Consider the following 20,658-nt stretch of genomic DNA (forward strand, 5'->3'; position numbering starts at 1 on the left):
AAATCTGACAAAATCCTCCAAACTAAAAAGCGACACCAGCATTTTCTGCACTCAAACTATTCTGTACATGGTGTTTTCAAAGGTTGCTCCGGGTGAGGGAGCGGCCCTGGTCCCAAATGCAGCTCTTGGTAACTGCCCAAATTCAGTAAAGTTCCCCCATCAGCTGGGGGACTTGCTTGTAACCCAACATATTTCGCAGCAGTTTCTCAAACTGTCACAGTTCCTGACATTTTAGTTAGCATACTATGGAGTTTTTATATTATGGGAAGTGTTAAACTGGTCCTTGTGGTCCTTGAAGCCTGTGTAATAGGATAAGGGAGCACACGCATGCCGTCTGAATTACTGAGGGGCTGTTGCTCACTTGTAAAGCTTGATTGCATCTAGAAATCAACATTTGGTTCAGAAGCGTCTTACTTTGATAAGGTTAACTTCTTTCCTGGGAGTGATAAAGTGTTAAATAAGCACTGTGACTGTGAATGGCGTTCAGGTAATGGTAGCCCCATAAATAGAGGTTCTCACTCTTAGGGGAATGGATGCTGAATCCTTTCAGAAGTTTCTCTGAGCACAAAGAACCGAAATCTTTGAGCCTGCAGCACTTGTGACCTAGCAATTAAATAGGCATCCTTGGAGAACATCTGAGACGAGCGGGCAAAATGCAAATATTTGGCATGTGTGGGAGTGCTGTATTGTGATGTTGCCGTTGCCCACAGTTCCTCCCCACGTCGGCCCTGTCCTCCTTCTGGCTCTTGCATTCGGGTCCCACAATGAGTTGGAGCAGAACAGAGGTCTTCTCAAGGCGTGACAGCCGTCAGTCCTCCTGTGCTGGGGCAGAACGGGGAGTGGAAGCAGACATGTCCTCCCGCTGCCGGCGATGTCCTCCCTGCACCAGGCCAGGGGTGGGCAGTGCACAAAGTTACCGATCTTTTGAGTTGACTAACAATAAGATTTTCTACGCTGCCAGACTGAGGCTGTTTTGAAGTCAAACCCAGCCTTCCTGAAGGGTTTCAGCTTCATAGATGCCCCCAGATTTCACCGAAGGCATGGCTGTTGTAGCAGGCATGCTCTTGGGCGAGTTTCCTATAACTATCTCATAATCATCACCCTGAAGGATGCGGCTAAAAGAGTGTCTCTGTTTATTTCCAGTGTTTTATCTCTGTGTGCTGGCAAATACTACGGACCATTTACAAAAGAGAAGAAAAAAAATGTTAACGCTTTAAAAATAGAAATATAGTGCTGTGAATGTTGATATCAAGGTTTGAAACTGTTTCTTGCCCATCATTTTTTTTTTTAATCAACTAGTGAATTTGGCACCGGGAGACATGTACCCTCTCCATTGGTGCAGTGTGTTGCACCTTGGGTGCCATTCTCTTGATGACACATGGAGCAGAGTGGGACTGAACTTCTGTCCTCTTGCTGTATTGTCTCTGTATTACTGAAGGAGTAAAAATATGCTTTTCCAAAGCATTTAAAAAAAGATCATTCGGATCGAGAGAGCAGATACAGACTAAGAGTGTAATCACATAGCAACTTCTGTGGTTGCAACCATGGCTTAATGTGCAGGCACACAACATAATTTGGGGAGAAAATGAGGTGAGTTTGTGAAGGAAAATGGAAAGTATCCAACAAAAACATGTGAAGTGTACTTGTGAACAGTCTGCCCAAAGCTTAACATCAGTGATTTTGCGTGTCTTCGTTTTCAATGCCCGATATGAAACGCCTCCAAAATTTTATGAAATGCTGAGCCTTCACCATTATGTCACCAGGACTCCCATAAAGTAGTTAGAGCTGATACAAGATCTCTAGTTGCTTTATAAAATCTCGGCTCTCTGTCTTAATCTGTGCTGCTGTTTCCTGTGGTATTCCCAAGCTGCAAAGCGTTTCGGGTACGTGAGTGGCCCATGCTGAACATCAGCGACGTGGACTTGTGTGTCCGCACATTCAGAGTGATTAACTAGCACAGGTGAAAGTGTCTAGTCCTTGACTTCGGTTAGTTACGATTGTGGCTGGTGTGTCTCAGAAAACATATTTTCCTGCTAATGAACCAGGAATTATTTTACTGTGTGATGTATTTTGGAAGTGATGTGTTGAATGCTTCGTACCTCTTCACCGGCTTTTTTGCCCATTACCGCTACTTAAATAATAGCATCCACAAAGTGAATGTTAATGCTCACTGGTCACCTGAGTCAACCTAGGTTTCAGGGAATGACAAGAAAAATACTAAGGAACTGAAACTTTAACTGAAAAATCAACTTAAGTGAATTACTCCCTGGCTAATATTACAGACTAAGGTTTTTTTTTTTACTCTGTTCTCAGTAGTGAGAGCTGGAAATTCCTTCACAGCTGTAACAGCCAAGTCTGTTTGGGACCCCCTCTGCCCTCGCACAGAGGGTTGGCCAAGCCCTGAGGCAGCCCCCAGGGGGTCTGTCCCCAGATGGGGGTCTGTGGGACTCCTCTCCCCTCCATGCAGAGTGTCATGTCCCCAAGTCTCTGACCAGCCCAGGAAAGCTCCTCCTGCTTCCCTGAGTCCAGCAACAGCCATGTGCAACTCAGGGCAAATTTTAGCTGCAACTGCTTGGGTGTCGAAGTTGAGTTTGGGAGGAAGAAAATAATTATCTTTCCCTCCGACTTCTGTGGCTTCTGCTCACTGCTGAGGCTGAGGTAAAGCCACCAGTGACACCACTTCAAATGCCAGCTCCTTAAATAATTATTTATATCCAGAAGAGTAAGGTGGCCATGGAGGAACCTCTCAGCTCTTGGTTTTATGCCCATTATGGAGAGGGAGCAGAAGCACGGTGGAGTTAAGTGTCTCCCTACAATTATGCTTGGTGCCTGTGACAAAGCCTGATCACCTATTTTTTAGCTTCAGCCTTACAGACACCCTTCCCCTCCAAACCTCTGGGGCTTCTTAATTACACTGGTGTATAGACCCAGTCTTTCTTTTTTGGATGTGGCATACTTTTGCTCCTTGTTTCTCTGTGCCTGGTGCCTAGCTTGGTGGGTGGATGGGCAGGCAGGCAAGGATCAAGTGCTCGGGTCAGGGCTCCCGACTGGCTGTCACTGGGACCATGCTGCTCCATAAAACCACCTAACACTGGTCTGAGTAGTGCCAGCCTGGCCTCGCCCAGTGGTCATGTCCTGCCTGGACGTGTTTGGGTACCCCCAGCCAGCACCGCAGCAAGCAGCGTGGGGTCCCAGCTCCCTTCTAGCAGTGCCCCCACCCCGTGCTCGCTGTCCAAGGGGACAGTTTGACATGCTGTCCTGCTGCCCAGGAGAAACATTAGTCCAATACAGCAATACCTCTTGGAGTAGGCTCAGCTGGTACTTTTTCTTATGGTTGATCCTATGAAAGATGATGTTTGCTTAAAAAATTAGAAAAGGGGGGAAAAAAAAAAGATAAGAAAAAGGGGGAACAGTGGTGTGAGCAGCAGCTGCAGGGAGATGTGTCTGTGTCTAAGCTCAAGAGGCTCCATCCCGCCGGCCTCCTCCTCACACGGAGGTGCAGCACTGTCAGCTACGTGGTGGGTCTGTGTGAATAGAGGGGGAGAACCTGAAACCATGACTGCAATAATATAAAGTGAATTTAAGTGCCGTCGTCTTCACGTATATGTTCTCTGTCCCCTTTTCAGTCATTAGGGAGCAAAGCAAATTAATGCCAACAGAGGCTGACTCAAACCTTTGCCCTCATTTAAGGGATTCCAAAAAACGCGTTTTTGTTACGTGCTGGAGCCTGCTGCCCTGCAGCAGCTCAAGGACTACAGCAGTCTCCAGTGTTTAACCAACATGAAAGGCAGTGTGTTCCTAAAATTGCCGATGACCAGTGCTGATCCCATATACTTCTACTTGACTAGGACTGAATTTATTGCCTTTATGTATTTTTAGCAGGCTGATCTTTTTTTCACCTCTCTTTCTAAGATAAAATGTAAAGAAATAAAAAAACCCCTCAGCATAAAAGTAGTAATATAAAAAACTGTCCAAGCAAGACAACCAAGAAGCAGTCAAGGATAAAATAAAATTAAAACATTCCACTTGTCTGTTTTGAGTAAGGTACATGAATTGCTAACTTAGCTTATTTAGTTTTAGAGCAGAAACCTCCCAAATGTATGTAGATTTTGATCTTAAAACAAGAAATGTATTTGTGTAAGGGTGAAATGGTTTTAGGATAACTGTGTCCAGAGTTTTTCTATTAAGAGATGGGTCAAAATGGGAACAAGATGGTGGTTTACAGAACACAAAATGGTAGGTGAGCCTCTAGGAGAGAGCATGCGTGAGCCAAGCCTGCTCTGCCACCGTCAGGGAATAGTACCGATAACGGCTTCAATAAGCTTGTAGCATTGTATCTTGTTTTTCTTTGTCATTCTGGATTTAATATTATGTGACATGGCCTTTATGCTAACATAGACCTTTTGGAAAAAGTATAACCGTGTATCAAGTATGATTTTTTCAAAAGAAGTGGCCAAATTCTGTGCTCCTCCGTTAGTAAACTTGCAGACTAATAGGACGGGAGCTGCGCCTTTCTGTGGAATATGCATTTGTTTATGGTCTGAACATAAAATCAAAATTTGTCAAGGCACTGCCTATGTAAATTATCCTTTCTGTTCCTAATGCCACATGATGTCACCAGTGACATCAACCTGATAGATAAGCTTACAAGATGCCAGAATTCCTTACTGGATTGGAAAAAAAGGGGAGGAAAGCATAAAATCAAGAATCTTGTGATGAAAATGTAAATGCACAATGTAAGTAATCACTGGAGCAGGTTCCAGGGCCTGGGCATACAGGTCCCATCTGGTCAATAGGGGCTATGCTTGTGGCTTCGCAATGTGGTTTGGGTTTCGGTTGCAGAATCATGTAGAATTTGTATTTGAATCCAACATAATTTGGATAAAAGGGTTAGAGATTGTTCAGTGAATGGAGTATATATTTTTCATCAGGAAATAAAGACACATGATTTAAATTTGTTTGGTGTCACGGTGACAGAGTAGGTAGGTGAAGATGATCAACTTCTGCAATTACAAAGAAGAATTTCCACATTACCACTCTCAAATGCCCCGTTTGACATTAGTAAAACTACCACTCATTTCGGTAACAGCAGGATTGGGCTCTTTTTTACCCTGCTTGTTGTCAGTAAATCTCTTAGTTATTTTTAAGAACATAAGAATCAAATGACATTTTAAAATTCTTAACAGGCAGAAGGTTATAGATAAGTCACTTGCAAGTGCTGAGCACCTGGCTCTGACAGCTTTCATATCAGCAAGCCTTAAATGCAGTTATTTATGACTACCATATTACAGAGCATGGTTGCACATTATAGTAGTATTTTTTAACTCTGAACTCTGAAAAAACTTAAGATATCACTTGGTTCTGAATATGGCTAATATGTTAGTATGTTAAGATGACATAAGTCAGGCAATTTTCCCTTCATAGGACAGTTCTTTACTATGATCTGTTACAGCATACATTTCAAAAATGACCTCTACGTTTACAATGGCAATTTTGCACACGCAAGTTGTTTTGAATGTACAGAATTTCAAATATGAATACTTAGCAGCTACTGACATTTAAACCTCTATTAAAATTTCACATGAACTTACTGTTACCTGTTCAGGAAGAAACTGCAAACAGAAATCCCAGATTTAGGTTAAAACATAGCGAAAATCTCTTTACTGAATTTCTACCTTATGAATTATTTTATAGAAAGCAGTAAGTTCTTTTTCACCAGTGTGGAAGGCTGTTTTAATAGTTAATGTCATAGTGGACCTAGTTTTCGGATGGCTTTGCTTTCCGGTTGGTTTGTTTTAGCAATCACAACTTATTCTTGTTCTTTTTCAGTTGAAGAGGGTGAATCTTCAGATTTTGCTTTGACCTGGGACTCATCAGTGACTCAATCAGGTAAATATTTTAGGTTCTTCTGATTGCAAAAACTGCCAGAAAGCTGCCAGGCGTTTTACAGGAACTGTATTTTGTATGTCACATTCCTGTCTCAAATCCAAGACTACCCACTGCAACACAATTTTTATATCAGTTCCATATGGTCAATAAAATCTATTACATACAGAGACTAATATACTCTTATCCTCTGGAGAGCCATTCTTTCTTCTTGTGGGCATACTGAAACGGGTTGTGATTTCTCCAGTATAACCACTTTGAAGTTTTCTGCAATGGGCACTGTTGCACATTCATTCCAATCTAATTACATAAAAGCTGCTTTAATAGCAATTTTAAACCTCGGTCTCAACTGGAATGTGTGTATTTCTCATCTCGGAGGAAACTGGAAAGTACTGTCAGGGCTGGAGAATAAAAGTGGTACATCGCCATGGTAGAAAGATTTAACATTTGAACCAGCTTTTGGTCTGCTTGATAGTAATAACACTTTAACGTGTGTCTGAGGCTTGTTCATCTGTGTTACGTTGATAATTTGAATAAAAAGAGGCTTAAGAAACTGAACAGGATAAAGCAAGTTTGGCTGTAGTAGTGTAACGTGTATTGATAGCACAAATGTGAGGGTAAATGTCAGATCAGTTTGCATTAAAAGTAACTAGCCACATCTCAGTCACTGCTTGTGCCCTGTGTAAAGATATTTTATTGTCTATTATGTCTTTAACAGTTATGAAATTCTCAGAATATTTTTTATTTTGAAGCCAGTAAGTCTATTTCTGTGTTCTCTTCGTACTGGACTGCACGATGGTATTCTCTTAGAAGCTCAGTAGCGACGTGAAAGCAGCTCAGAAACTGAGCAGTAATATGAAAATTAACAATGGTGCTGCATTCCTGGTTAGCATGGGTTTTATAAGAGTCATGGGGAAACTGGCTCACAGGAGACTTTTCTTACTGAAGTTAGCATCTAGCTGGTCTTGAAGGCATAAACTGCCTTTGTGTGGCACTTTGTGACATTTCACTTTGTACCAACTGCACTCTCAGTTGCGCTGGGTGCATCTTCTCTGGGCGCTACTGCTGTTTTGAACGGTTTGTGTTTTCACTAGTCTTTGATAGCAAATATTGCTGCTGCTGCTGCAAACCTCCAGCTGCGATGTCGAAGGCCCCTTTGTGCCTGGAGCTAACGGCGCATGAAAAGAGCGCTTGCTGGCTCTCTTGCTTGACCTTCGTCTCAAACAGCAGTGGAGTGGAGTTACCGGTGTTATCCATCACAAGTCTTGAATTGTATTAAATTTAACACAGGCTGAGGTTCAAAACAGCAACAGCAACAACAAAAATCATTTCTGTGCAGAGCGGGAGTTAATTTGGGATTTCTGGATGGTACTGGTGACTACGCTGTAAGTAAAAGACAGCCTGTGAAAGGCTTTTCCCAAATTAGTTGAGTCTCCTCCATTTTTCATTTACTCCCATAATTACAGCTCTCATTCAAGACGTCGGATGTGGGTAAAATGTGTTGTATGTGTGATTTACGGCAGCTTAAGGAAAATGTGTGCTAATTGTGGGATTTTCCTCTTAATACGTTTAGTAGCTACAGATGTCAGTCTTGGATAAGATGCAATGCAGTATCCTATCAAGACAGAGCACAGTGCATGGGACAGAGGTTGCAGGCTGGAATATGACTGAGGAACTACACAGAAAAAGCTTAAAAAGCCCTAGTACATGGTGGTGCGGCTGCATGGAGTCACTGGCTCTTGTGTGGTGTGCCTCCAAAGCTATATTCAGTAACTGAAACCAGTCCCTCAGTCCCAGTGTGCGAGACTTTCATTATGTTCTTTTATGATCTTCCTGTTTGCATTAGCTCCAGTAGTGTGATGTTGAAGTTCAATAAAGGGTGAAAAAACATGCTTCAACTTTTTGTTTCATGCCCCTTCCTTCCCTGGCCCAAAATGCCAAAATTGCCTCCCCTTCCTTGACCCCCCCCCCCAACAGAAAAAAACCCAAAAGGCCAAACCCGGGATTTGTTAATGCTGAAACATTTGCCAGATGTTTCAAATTAACATATTTTTCTCCCTTCTCCTCCTGTATGTGTTTGTACATCTTTGTATGTGTGCAAACACATACATAGCAACTTCTGAAAAATTCTGTTGGCACTCTGCGCAGCTGCTGTGGGCCGGGAAAGCGGTGGTCCCAGGGTGGTGTGCCTGCAAAGGCAGGTAGAATGTAATGTTTTAACTTTTTAATTTTTTTTTTTTATACTAGCAAAATATTTATATAGGTGCGGTTGTGGGGGGAGAAGGTGCTTTTGCTGCTATATCTTATTTTGTTCATCAAACCGGTAGAAGCTATACTGGAAATTATTTTTTTTGTGAGTACAAGTTCAACCTGCAGTCATGGGGCTTGTCCAGGTAGCTGTGACAGCCGTCTGTCCCCAGCTCACGCGTAAGCATTTGTAGGTGCAGGGCAAGACACGTCAAACACTGGGGTCCAAGCTCTCTGTCTCGTGGTGGGCTTCTCTGCCACCAAAGCGTACTCAAGGCGCACGGTTTGTGCATCCCTGACCGGACCGTGGCACTGGGCGAGGGGCTGCTCGCGGGAGCTGCTTAGTGCAGCTCATGGAAATTTGGGAGTGGACACATTGGCAACAGGAGTCCTGTGCTCGGATGGGTCTGTTTGGTGACGGCTTAGCACAGGGCACCATCCTTTTTCCTAGGGTAGAGTATGTGCGCAAGTTGCTATCTGCTCTGGCTTAACTGCTCGTTCCTGGTAAAACCTGCAAAGGTGAAATGCCTTGCAGGACCCCAACCCTTGCGTAGTTGCACTGAGGAATTTATTCAAGTACTTTAAATACAACTACAAATAGTTTTATGATTTTTTTTTTATGACTACAACTTAAAGGTTGCACATATTAACCTAGAGAATCAGGAAAATGTATAAGGAGGCAGAGGCTGCCCTTGCGCCGGGTTAAATAATCTGGGTGTCCACCAGCCCTGTTTAACAATGGGCATATAGCAAATTTCCTTCCTCTTCAGGTCTTGTAAACATTTTTTTCCTTAATGTAAAAGGAAGAAAAAAAAGCTTTTCCTTTCCTCTCTCTTAATCTGAGAATTTAGCTTGCTGTTAAATAGCAGGTCAGTAGTGTTTTGCTCTGTAAGAGGCAGAGACGTTTTCTGTCCCAGAGGAAGAGCGCAGCTGAGTACTCCTTCCCCTGCTTTTCCCTCTGAACAGCACATGCAGCCCTTGAAGCCCGTCTGTCTCGCTCCAAAAGCGTCAGAGAAGGTGGGCTGGGCACGGCTGCCGGGAGGCCAGGCAAGCGCCTGCCTCTGCTTTGCAAAAGGGTTTTCTGCCGCTTCGAAGCCAAGAGGAAAATAAGATTCAATATTTGCAAAGCAAGGGTCCGACCAGACAATGCTGCATTGCTGTTGTAATACATCACGAGAGTATTATCTTGAGGAGCAACAAGGGACATTTTAAAGAAGTAAAAAGCCTTACTAAATATATAGAGAATTTAAGGCATTTTAAAGACCTATGAAAGCATTTTACATGGGGGTTGCTGGGGAGTTTCTCATTAGCCTGACTGTGAGGCCCCAGGGAATCTTGGCTGAATTGTCTGGGGCAAACAGAGCAGATTCTGTCTTCTCCTTAGGAGCCTGCAGACCTAAAAGCCTGATTTTTTGTGTCTGCTTTTGAGGTAACTGAAGGTATCTTATTTTTGTATGCAGCTACAAGTTATGATACTAATCAAGAAAGAGTTTGGGAAATAGGGGACCATGGACCCGTAGCCTGAGTGCTGGGGACAAATGGCACTGGCTATGTCTTTGGGTGCATATGTTTGCAGAACATGGGGGGGGGGGGATCTTTGCATTGTTTGTGGCTGGAAGGGCCTCTCCAACGCCAGTGCCCAACCATCCATTAGCACACAACACTAGTATCGTTCAATTATACCATTCCAGAGATCATGAAAATAAATTACAGGTTGGTATTCCCCCCTTTCCCCATTAGCTCCAGATTTCCTGTCCCTGCCACTGAGCTCGCTGCAGCAGCTGGGCACGCGTGCAAGGGACATGTTAACAAAGCGCAGCATGGGGAAAAAAACCCGCAACATTTTAGACACAGACATTTGATGTTTTGCCATTAAGCGTTCTCCCACGTGCTTGTTTTATACAGTACGCTACTTTAGATTTTTAATTGCCTTCTGTAATTTCTTTTAAAGTTTCCTTCCTTTAAGGAGGAAAAAAAAAAAAGGGGAAGCAGCAGCTTTTGAGAAATGAACCACAAAACAAAAGAAAACCACTCTGTGGTCACTCCTTTTCCCCTCTCTTCCGCTTTGCATGACGTCTCCCAGCTATGTAAATCACAATTTTCACTTGGTATCTTCAGAGGAGGAACATCTTGACGCAGTTCGGAGACTTATTTTTGCTCAGGGCTACAGGAGCCTGTGCCAGGGTGTTTTTAATGCTGTCTCTGCTGCTCGGGGCTCTCCCTGCCCGTTCCCCCCTGGCTGGTCCCTGTGCTCTCCTCCACCGTCGATCTTCTGATCCCAGTGCTGCTGCTATTTGCTTTTTAAGTGTTGAAGGTTTCTGTTCTCCTCTAACTGTTTTGTAGGGTTGCGTTTAATTTTTGCTGCCAAAGGACTAAAATGGATGAGAAAGCCAGGGTCTCATGAAGCAAACAGAGACTTGCCCCTGCAAGTATTCATGCATTAACTTTGTCCTCTTTTCTGTTTATTCAGATAAGCTACAGCAAATGTGTTCTCCTTCCTCATCTTTCCCCTTCTGGAGGCCTGTTTTGGCCACACAAAGTTTGTTGTCCCCTCAGCCTTCCTCCAACACCCTGGGCTTGCATGCCCTGGCATGGTCCGCTGCCTGGTGCCCACCAAGGCCACCATCCTTGCAGGACCCCATCCCCTGTGGTCTCACCGTACCCAGGGCTGCCCCTGCTTTCTGCCTATGTCCCCCTGGCAGCTCCCACAGAACCCCTGCTCGTCCTGCTCCAGCCGCACGACCCACTGGGCATGGGCTGTGCCAGGAGTCAGTCAGTCAGGTCCAGATGAGAGAGACTGCCCTCCCATAGACACCAAACTCTTTTTCTCTATTTCTACATGTATTGTATTTTGTCTTATTTAACTTTTAAATGGCAGAACAGTGAAAAAACCCCTCCTGAACACCGTCAACATGAAATTCTGGGGTCTCTGCTGCAGGGCATTGAAAAGGTTGGTTGCAATTCAGTGGGCATTAGAAACCTATTATCTTGCAAGTACTCTGAAATTACCCATCCTGAGTGCCTTCACAAGCTCAGACATCTTCTAAAAGCTGATTTCATTAGTAAATCACTATGAGAAGATTCTGATTACAGTGCGTAAGGATTTCCAAAGAAAGAAACCTTTGAACTTAGCAAAGAACATAAGAGACTGATAACTTTCTTAGTTGAATATTTTTTCAATATATTATGAAATGTTTGATCTCAACTGGTTGGCTTTCTTATATTGGTTTTAAAAATGGCATCCTTGTCTCTCCATGGACCTGCAGCATGCAGCCCAGTCAGTATAGTCTGAGATTCTCAAAATTTTAAATATCTGCTTTGGAAGCAGCCGAAACCCAAGTAAATGCAAACTAGAAATAAAGCTAGGGAGGTTTGTAGCTCTGACAGCTGCATTCCTCATTTATTCTAAATTGAACTTTTATTTTCCTTGGTAATGTGTGAGTTTTTACAATGTGACATAGTTATGTGTCCTTTCAGAAGAGAAAAAAATTAAAAATTAAAAATTAAATTCTCCTTTCCTAGTTACAAAATTTATTTTTTAACTTCAATCTTTTACTTATAAATACTAATTTTTTTTTGTTTTTAAAGAAGGTACCTTTGATAGTGTTTTCTCAAACAGAAGGTGAAGTGATAGAAAGTACATGATGCTCAGATAACGTGGTGGTGAGTGAACATCCAAGACAGATGTAAGATTTTTGGAGCCGGGATAATAGAAAAAGAAACAATATGGGTAATTATAAACCCTTCCCAGATTACTCTGTTTGTAGGAGCTCACGGCACAACTCTGCATCTGCAGGCACAAGGGCTTCCTGGGAGCAAGTCCCTGCTCCCAGCACTCCCGGGCTGGCAGGAAGGGGGCTGCGGTGCTGCTGGAGGAAGCTGTTGGCTGGAGCGACAGGGGGTCCCTAGGGGTCCCTGAGGTCCTACCGACATCCCACTGCTGTAGCACCTTCAGGGAAAGGAGAAGTATGAAAAATGAGATTCCTCGCTGCATGTGGCGCAGCACAGCACCGACACGTGCATCTGTCATGGAAACAGCCGTCCCGCGAATCCGCTGAGGCGTCTCTGGTGGTGCGGCGCCATAGGTGTTCCCCTCTTGTTTGGGGAGGGAATCTCCGGCAAGAAAGAGCGATCTTCAGATGTGAACACAGCATGGGTGTCAGTATTTAAATTAGAAGCACACACCTGTGTATTACGGCATTTCCTAGAAAATACTTACTATTAAAAATGTTAATTGGGAAAATTATAGCAATAGCACAGAGGAGGAGAATTAAATTTCCATGGTAAAAGAGGCGAGGAAAGAAAATCTCATTTCAAAGTGAGCTATCAAGTGCTCCCCCTGCCCCATCATCCACCCATCCCAGGCTTTTTAAAGGCAGTGTCTGCTGGAAAGCCAGTCTGCTTACGAAGGCCGAGCAAGCGTGGTGTATCGCAGTGTGTCGTTGGTGTTGCCGAACTTCACAGTACCTAAAGCCAGCCCGCCTAAATTGCTACAAGCAACATCGGTAAAGGGGAGGATTTTTGCAGGCTGTGGGGTTGGAGCCCCTGCCTGGCCATGCTGGAGAGGGGCTATGGACTTGTGTGCACTGGGATGCCAGCAGTGCATCGCGACTGGTGATGGGCAGCAAGGTTTCAGTCAAATCTGGGAGTATCTCTGAGGTCATCGGGTTAACCTCGTCTGAAGTCTTGTGAGCTTGGTGTGTCTGCCCGCACAGGGCTGCTATGGGTTGGGGGATGTTCCCATAGGGTCTTTTGGCAGGGGCATCTTGCCAGAAATACAAATACACCATCGGCATGGACAGTTGCACACCTGAGTGTATCCTTCTGGGGCTGGCAGGTGACATCCTCCACGGGGTCATGTCCCTGTCTTGCCAGCAAACGTTTTTTTCCCTGGGACAAATTTGCTTTTTATTTAAAGGTATGCCTGTTGGTGCTTTATCTGCTGGGAGACTGTAACACTGTGTTTCATTTCCTTATGCTGACCGAAGGCAGTTGTTCACCTTCATGGGTGGACCCTCAGGCGCAGCCTTCCTGTCTCTCCGGCCCTTGCTTGTGTTCAGGTCTCCTGCAGGTATGAACATCCCAGTGAAGGACGTTGCCATTGAGCTGGAGGGAGCGCTGGAGAGGAGCAAGGCATAGCATAGCACCTTCCCATCTTCTTCATGGTCCTCCTCTCCCTTCCTGTGTTTCTTTCCAGCGATGCTACCTTGTCCTTTCTTGCTGCCCAAGCGAAGGGCTGTGATTAGATGAACATTTTCTGTGTTTTTAGATTAAAATGATATGTGTTGTTTACAATAGCCTTCAGGGGTGTAACTAGCAGTAATGGGCTGAAGTAAAGCAAAGGAGATGCTAGGCTGAATATCAGGAAACATTTCCCAGTAGTGGGATCTAATAGACTCTGGTGTTATCTCCAATTGCTTCAGTCATTTTCAAGCCGGACTGGACAAAGCACTTGAAAATACACTGTAGGAACAGTCTTATAATAGCAGAGGGATGGATAAGATCGTCTGGTAAGTCCTGCGCATCTCTAATTTGTGCAATTCCGCTGCGCTCTGGATTTGTTAATCTCCTGCAGATTTGAGGACAAAAGCAGACTGAATGGTCAGGCAAATTGTGCTTTCTAGAGCTTATTTCAGTAAATATTTTTACGTAGGATCTCAAACCACTTTACAAATGCTAGTTAAGCCTCCCAACCTAGTAGAAAGTCTTCCTTGTGCCGCATGTCCGTACTACTTTGTCTCTGCATCATGCAGCGTGCACCATGCTCCAGGTCGACCTTGCCAGAGGGCTCTGACTTCAGGACTGATGGGCACTTGCCAGCCTGTCTTGCTTTGAGTCATTTCTGCAGGTCAGTGGCTTCGCTTTTCCAAGTCTTCTTTGGCTGGCTGGTAGGAGCAAGGGAAGCTGAAACCACGCCGCTGTAGGAAGTGATTTCAGTGGGTTTTACCTTTGTGAAACCAGACAGCTGAAGAGTTGAAGGAAAGTCTCCTGGTGAACAATTTCTTTGGTTTTCACAGAAACTTCTGTTCTCCTTCGACTAGTTCATACATTGCAGTTGTAACTGGTAGCTCAAAGCTCCCAGCCTGAATAAATGTAAAACAGGAATAACAGAATATATGATGGTGGCCTGTTGCTTAAACAAGAAAAATCAATAAAAACTAATGCCACAGTGGTGGATCCCCAGTAATCATTCTTTTTGAGAAAAAACCAAATTGTGCCAGTCGTGAGAATGGGGTTTTATAAACAAGGTTGTAAAAGAAGAAAAACAAATGGAATAAACAAGCTCCACTGCTTTGTTTTCTGGGCTGAGTAAGGACGTTGATATGAAACTGTGCAGTGAAGAACTGCATGAAATTTATGATGCTTTCCCCAAATAATATTTGCTTATTGACTACAGGAAACTAGAATCATTTGGGTTGGAAGGGACCTCTAGTGGGTCTTACTCAACATTGACCTGACTTGTAAAAGTTTCTGTAACCGTTACCGCCATATTTTTGGTTAAATTGTCTTGAACTGTTAAGCTTATCATAGACCAAGAGTATAACTATGGTTACTGTAGCATAAGAATGTGTAGAAGACAGAAATTAAAGCCAAATACTCATGAAAAAAAGGATTTTGTAAAGTTAATATAGCCTAAAATTTCCCATAATATAAGATACATTTGTATTTCTGTCATCTAATGTCTAAAGTAGCCTTTTTCTGGTCTTGCTACAAGGAATTACGATGTCATTGTCAAAATAAACCGAGCTCATCTCATAATCTTGTATTTGTTGTGTATAAATTCAAATGAGAAAACTGTTAAATGGGACCATTTATAATGAGATTTGAGATACCCTGTGGCTCTCACTTGGAGACAAGTGACCTTTGTCTTTTTTGGGGCTGAGTAACAACGCGATGAAGATTTAATAGATGTGTGCAGAGACCTGGCAATAGATTGGGGTGTGCACGGAAGAGGTGCTTGATGCGTCTTGCTCTACATATTTCTGAATTCATCACACTTGGGACTGAAGTGTCTGCCTGTTTGTGTGCTTTACTAGCCATGCCTCTTTTCTCCCGTGGACGGCTTTGGCAATTGTTGGTAGAAATTATTAGACAGTCACAAAATGCTAAAGAGAAAGGAAAAAAACTGCACACTTTGCTTGGAAACAGTGTCTGTGTTGCATAAAGCTCTGACAAGATCAAGCCTCTAATTAAATTATCTGGCACGTGGACAATTCTGTTCCGAGATCTGCTGAGCTAATGTGTAGCCATTAGCTCATACAGCCACCAAATCAGAAGTACCAAAGAGACAATTTACATAGGGCCACAGCGTGTTTTAAAAAATTCTGGTGAGTTGTGAAGCCTGTAATGTTAATTGCCAGTTAGCACATTGTAATTGCTGTAATTATTTGCAAGTAAAATGATGTAAGGGACTTAACATTGTACTTTTCTTAACACTTCACATGTTGGTGATCCACTAAATCTCCCACTTAGATTTTTGCTGGTTATTTTAAGATCTCGACAGCCACTTGCTGAAGTCTGATCTCATCTGCAAGCTTGCCGTTCTGCCTCATCTTTAACGCTGAGCAGTGGCTCTCTAAAGTCTTTATTAAAAAAAAATGCAATAAAATAATAAATGCAAATGTCTGCTGCTGACCAGCGAGAGCATAGCCAGCCCTGCAGCTGGCCACACTGGAGCCCAGCTGGGAGAGAGCCCTCAGCACAAATTGCCAGCCTATTGCCTCCCACCGCCACGCCGCGGAAGTGGGCCAAAAGCTCCTCCGTATGGGATTAAAGGGATGTGTAATAGATTAAAGATCAAAAATGTTAATTAAGAAATGGTCTTTTCTAATAAGATGCCTTCAAGGGCACGGTACCAAAAATGAGGCAATATCTCATTTTGGCAATAGTGCTGGGGTTGTAATGAAGCTGGAGCATGGGGGTAAGGGGAGAAGGAAGGAACGCCTCCTGTTCAAGGCATCTCCTTCAGAAGGGGTACATCAATTACCAATAAAAATGTAAACATATCAGTCAGAAAGACATTACTCTGAATGCTACTGAACAACTTGTGGATTTAGACATACATGTTTTAGCTTGGCATTTCCTTGAGGATAAGTTAGCAGTTTGCGACTGATAAAGAAGGACTCCTTCAGCTTAGTGGTATTTAAGCAGCAGCATGGTAATTTGGCTGAAAATAACCACTCTTGTTGGAGGCTTTGATGCATTTGAAGTGAATCCGTGCAATATAGTTTCCTGATGTAGTTTTCTAGATATGGGAAGTTCAGCACCTTTGTTGCTGGATTAAAACTTTAGGCACTATGTTTGGGGAAAGGCTTATTTCTCTTCAGAAAAAGGAAGAGCCACAACTCTGAGCTCTTGTATTTCAGGCTCCTGCCTGAAAGTTTATATTTTACAAATATAAAAGGAGAAGTTTATATTTTACAAATAAACCGATATGCAAGTGTTACTTTTGTGTTTCAAACCTGAAAGGTGCTTTTGAGAGCTGTGAAATTTTATTGCATCATTATAACTAAAGAAAACATGCTTTTTCTTAAACTTGAGCATTCTAGTTAGTGACTCCACCGTTACATTTTCTTAGTAAACTCATCAGAACTCCAGAAGGAAAACTCAGATGTTTAATAGCGCTTTTCCTTGCGGTAGGATGATGGGATTTCACATCCCACTTCATGCCACACTTTCCCCTCTAAACACCTTAACGCGGAAAGCTGCAGTATTTCTGAAGTGAGTTATTTGCTAGCATAAAATGGAGGGACCCTGTAGGCAAATTTCTTCCCTCTTGGTTGGAAGCTTTCGCTTGGGTAAAGAAAACCACTGGCGTGGTGAGGCTCTCTGTGTAGCATGTGTGTATGTTTTAAGGCTCTGGCTGTTGTTCGAACGAAAGCTAGAGAGAATTTTCAATTTGAGAGAAATATGGTGGGAAGGTGCTCGCTGGTTGTGTGCCTCTGCGTGTGCATGGTGAGCTGGGGCTGACTGAAGCAGCCTGGCAGAAGAAAATCCTCCGACAATGGTCTGAAATTTAGGTTTGTTGCTCTAGCTGTGTATATTTAATCTTCATCTGTTGTGTGACTCTTTAGCAGAAAGCAAAAAGCATTTGGAGGAGATAAGTGAGTGAAAGACAACGGCTCTGCACTACCTGCTCACCTGCAGCCCCAAATGAAGTTGGGAAGTGGAGCGCGGCATCTGCATCCTTGAGAGGAGGAGCGATGGTTTTCCCTGGCTCTCGTTTAATTGAGAGGGATTTAGGAGCCCTCGGAGCTGGGCACAGTGTGGACTTGTGCTTATTGGTATTATTTAGCTTGGATGGGGGCTATAGGCAACTTAAATTAAATGACACTAAATTCCTGTGCCCTGATTTTGTCAGATTAGTGAACCCAAATGGAGATAGCGGTTGTTTCCATCCACAGAAAGAAAATTGGAGAACTATTTCTTATCCAAGGACTTAAATCAGATCTTTTTGCAGTTCATAAATTTATTGTTTTGATGGACTGATTAGTTCCATCTTTACTTGATTTCACTTATGGTTTTCGTTAAAAGAAATGTGTAACTCGGACTTGAATTAGCCTTCTCCCAAGAAGGGCTATGTCAAGCAGTTCTTGCTGAGACATCAAGGAGATACAACTGTAGCAACAGAAAGACCGTTGCCTTTTTCCTTATTATGAAGTTCCTTTAAAAGTCTCAAAGTCATTTTGTACTGGGCAATTTTGAAGACAGTGTTCTAAATTGAAGTTTTCCTCTGCGTAATTTTGACAATATTCAAAAAAGATGTGTGTAGTCTGTCGTTCTTCTTTCAGTAACAATAGGGAAGACTTCTATTTTGCATTGTTGTTTTAATCAAGTAGGTTATATTTGCAGAAAAATGGCCAGTTTGTAATGCTGTCATTAATTTGTACGGAGTGTGTGTCCCACATAAAAATTGAAAAAACTGGAACTTAAACTTTGATAGTAGTTCATATTGGGCTCTTTGCGTTTAGCACGCAAGTCCAGATGACCATTTATCCTGTTAAATGAATGAGAAATGTTCTGTGTAAAAAGCATTTGGCTTCTCTTCCTCGATCGTATTAAACAAAATACATTTATTGCCAAATTTCCATAGTAAGATCCAGGAAGCATATACAAAATCAACAGGGTTAGGCAGGTATAACTGAGAGCAGCATTTGGTCTATAATCTTATGAAAAAAAGCTTGCGCAGTAAAAATGTACTTTTTCTGATCAAGGTGAATTTCAGGCTGAAATCTTGCCCAAGTTACCCAATAGCCACATTGCTAAAACATTTTCTGGACAGGATGCTGCAGAAACCCACATTTTTTTCTTCAGTTTTTCTTTATATATTGCATGTGCAGACAGCTGCAGTGTTGAAGACATAAGGAATATCACCTCTGCAAATGCTCTTTGCATCTCTGGGTTTGTGTTGTGACGAGCAAGCATAGATGCTTCTGTATAACAGAATTAAATTATGTTCCATTTTTCACCCGTACTTCCAAAAAGTGGTGCTTGGTATTTATGGTGTTTTGTGTGTGAAACTGAAATAAGAACTGGTGTTGCTCTTCCTCCAACATGGTTTATAAAAACTGGTGAATTTTTAGGGCTTTTTTATATACTGAGGTTGTAAACCTGTTGTATTTTAAATGTTTTTCTGAGTTGCAAAGAAACCCAGAGATACACCACAGGCACTGGAAGTGCAGTGGAGCCATCAGTGAACTACTAAATGAGAAAACACATCGTAAGAGTTAAGTGATTTTTAGCTTGATACTGTAATGAAATATTTTAAAACCGTATCTGGTTAATGAACATTGTGGCCAGACTGCCTAATTGGCTGAGGATGTAGGAAGTGGAAGCGCTTTAAAAATCGAACCCTAGCTGTGTTAGCTGTACATCGGGTGGAAGGGTCCAAAGCAAACCCCCAAACCCTCTTTCTGCATCAGCCATGGGGCTGGTGGGAGAGGGACTGCGTGGGGCCGTGGGTGTGGGTGCGGTGGCCATGCCCACATGAGCTGTGGCATGAGGCTGTTGAAAAAGCTGTTTTGTAGGATAAAGTTCTCAAGTGTGCGTCTTCCTACTTGTCAGCAACTAAAATGAAAATTCAATAATTTAAGAAAAAAAAATTGGGACTGGGCCCCTACAAAGAAATGTGCCTTTTAAAAATGGATAATCTGTTGTTATTACTACTTTTTACCTCGTGAAAAGTACAGGGGGAATGGGGCTGCTAAGGAGCGTATCAACTAAATTAGGGTTAATTAGAAGTTCTCCCAAATAGCTGGTGCTTCATCAGCAACAGACCAGCGTGTAAATAAATCTAATTTATCTCCAACTAAACTCTTCACAAGCTTTAATTACAACAGCAACAATATCTCCCCCTCAGACCCCCTTTTTCATTAGTGGGAGCGGGTCATTACGAGCTGTATGTGGTGAGGGTTATCATGAGCAGTCCAGAGCTGCACCTTTCACAGGTGTCCTTCGAGGCCAAGGAAGAAGTGGAGGAACTTCCAGTGTATCTGGAAGAGCCCAATTAAGGTAGTTCATAAGAAACTCAAGAAGCAGAAAGCACCAATGGAAAGGAAAAAAACACCACTATATTCTGGAGAGGCTTTTGTTAATTACATAAAGTATTTCCACTACTTGGATTATTGGCCATCTTAGTTTCCTCCCCTTTATTATTCATTTGCCAGCAAAAATCCGTACTTAGGGTTTTATCTGTCCATTTGGTTTTTACCATACATCCTCTTCATGGTAGATCTGAGGGTCCTGCCATTTCTCCGGTGCTGTGTGCCACATGGCTGTCTCCTGCTCCGACACTCGGGACCTGCCGAACGAGAGGAGCGGCTGAGGGAGACAAGACTTTAAAGTCATTTTAGCTTTAACACTTTTAAATGTCTTTTGACACTTTCTTTACCACATAGGGCTAGAAGAAAGAACGCAGGAAGATATTAAGAGAAAAAGTGTTATCACTGCTAAAAGGATCACCACGCTGGAGGACTTGTGCAGCTCACTTCTTATTCCAGGGATACAGCTGAAAACCTCTTGCCAGAAATTAGTTATCACAGGGAAAGTACAAACCTGGGTACAGGTTTCAGCTGGGTGCAGAAGTGCTCTGCTGAGGGCTCATTCAGAGGGATTAACTTAGTTCATTTAGTGCTTGATTCATTGTCCTCTAGGATTTTTTTTTTCCTTTTTTTTATTTCTAATTCTGTTGAAGCCAGCGCATTCCTTATTACGCGGTGTCACGTTTCAGCCGATCCCAAATTAATAAATGAGCAGCAGCAGAATAGCATGCAGCACAATTCTAACAGCATGAGCCGCACAGAAGTATATTTCACTTAGCTCCAATTTAAATACTCTGCTTTGCTCGATTTAATTATGTGAAATTACTGAATTAATGGCTTTGTCAAGTGAAACGTGTAGGACTTCAGAGTTTGGTATTAAGGAACGAAACGATAAAGGAAATTTGAGGTACATTAATTTTTGCATGTGAGCTCGTGTTAAATACAAACTGAAATGTAACTGAGCCCACAGCCCAAAATCATGTCA

General features: G+C 42.8%; 1 protein-coding gene across 3 annotated transcripts in view; it reads left to right on the forward strand.

Annotated features, from left to right (window-relative positions):
* ZNF423 (zinc finger protein 423) overlaps positions 1-20,658 on the forward strand; it is a 236,474-nt gene that overhangs the window by 37,662 nt on the left and 178,154 nt on the right. For 2 of the 3 annotated variants that reach the window (XM_087740671.1, XM_087740673.1), the window contains exon 2: positions 5,830-5,889. The exons of the other annotated variant lie outside the window; for it this stretch is intronic. In XM_087740671.1, the coding sequence (XP_087596797.1) occupies positions 5,830-5,889 (60 nt within the window). The remainder of the gene's footprint in view (positions 1-5,829; positions 5,890-20,658) is intronic. 3 annotated transcript variants of the gene reach the window in all.

Source organism: Nipponia nippon, unplaced genomic scaffold, assembly GCF_047370975.1.
Source record: "Nipponia nippon isolate SJK-2023a ecotype South Korea unplaced genomic scaffold, ASM4737097v1 scaffold_7, whole genome shotgun sequence".
Taxonomy (NCBI): Eukaryota; Metazoa; Chordata; class Aves; order Pelecaniformes; family Threskiornithidae; genus Nipponia; species Nipponia nippon.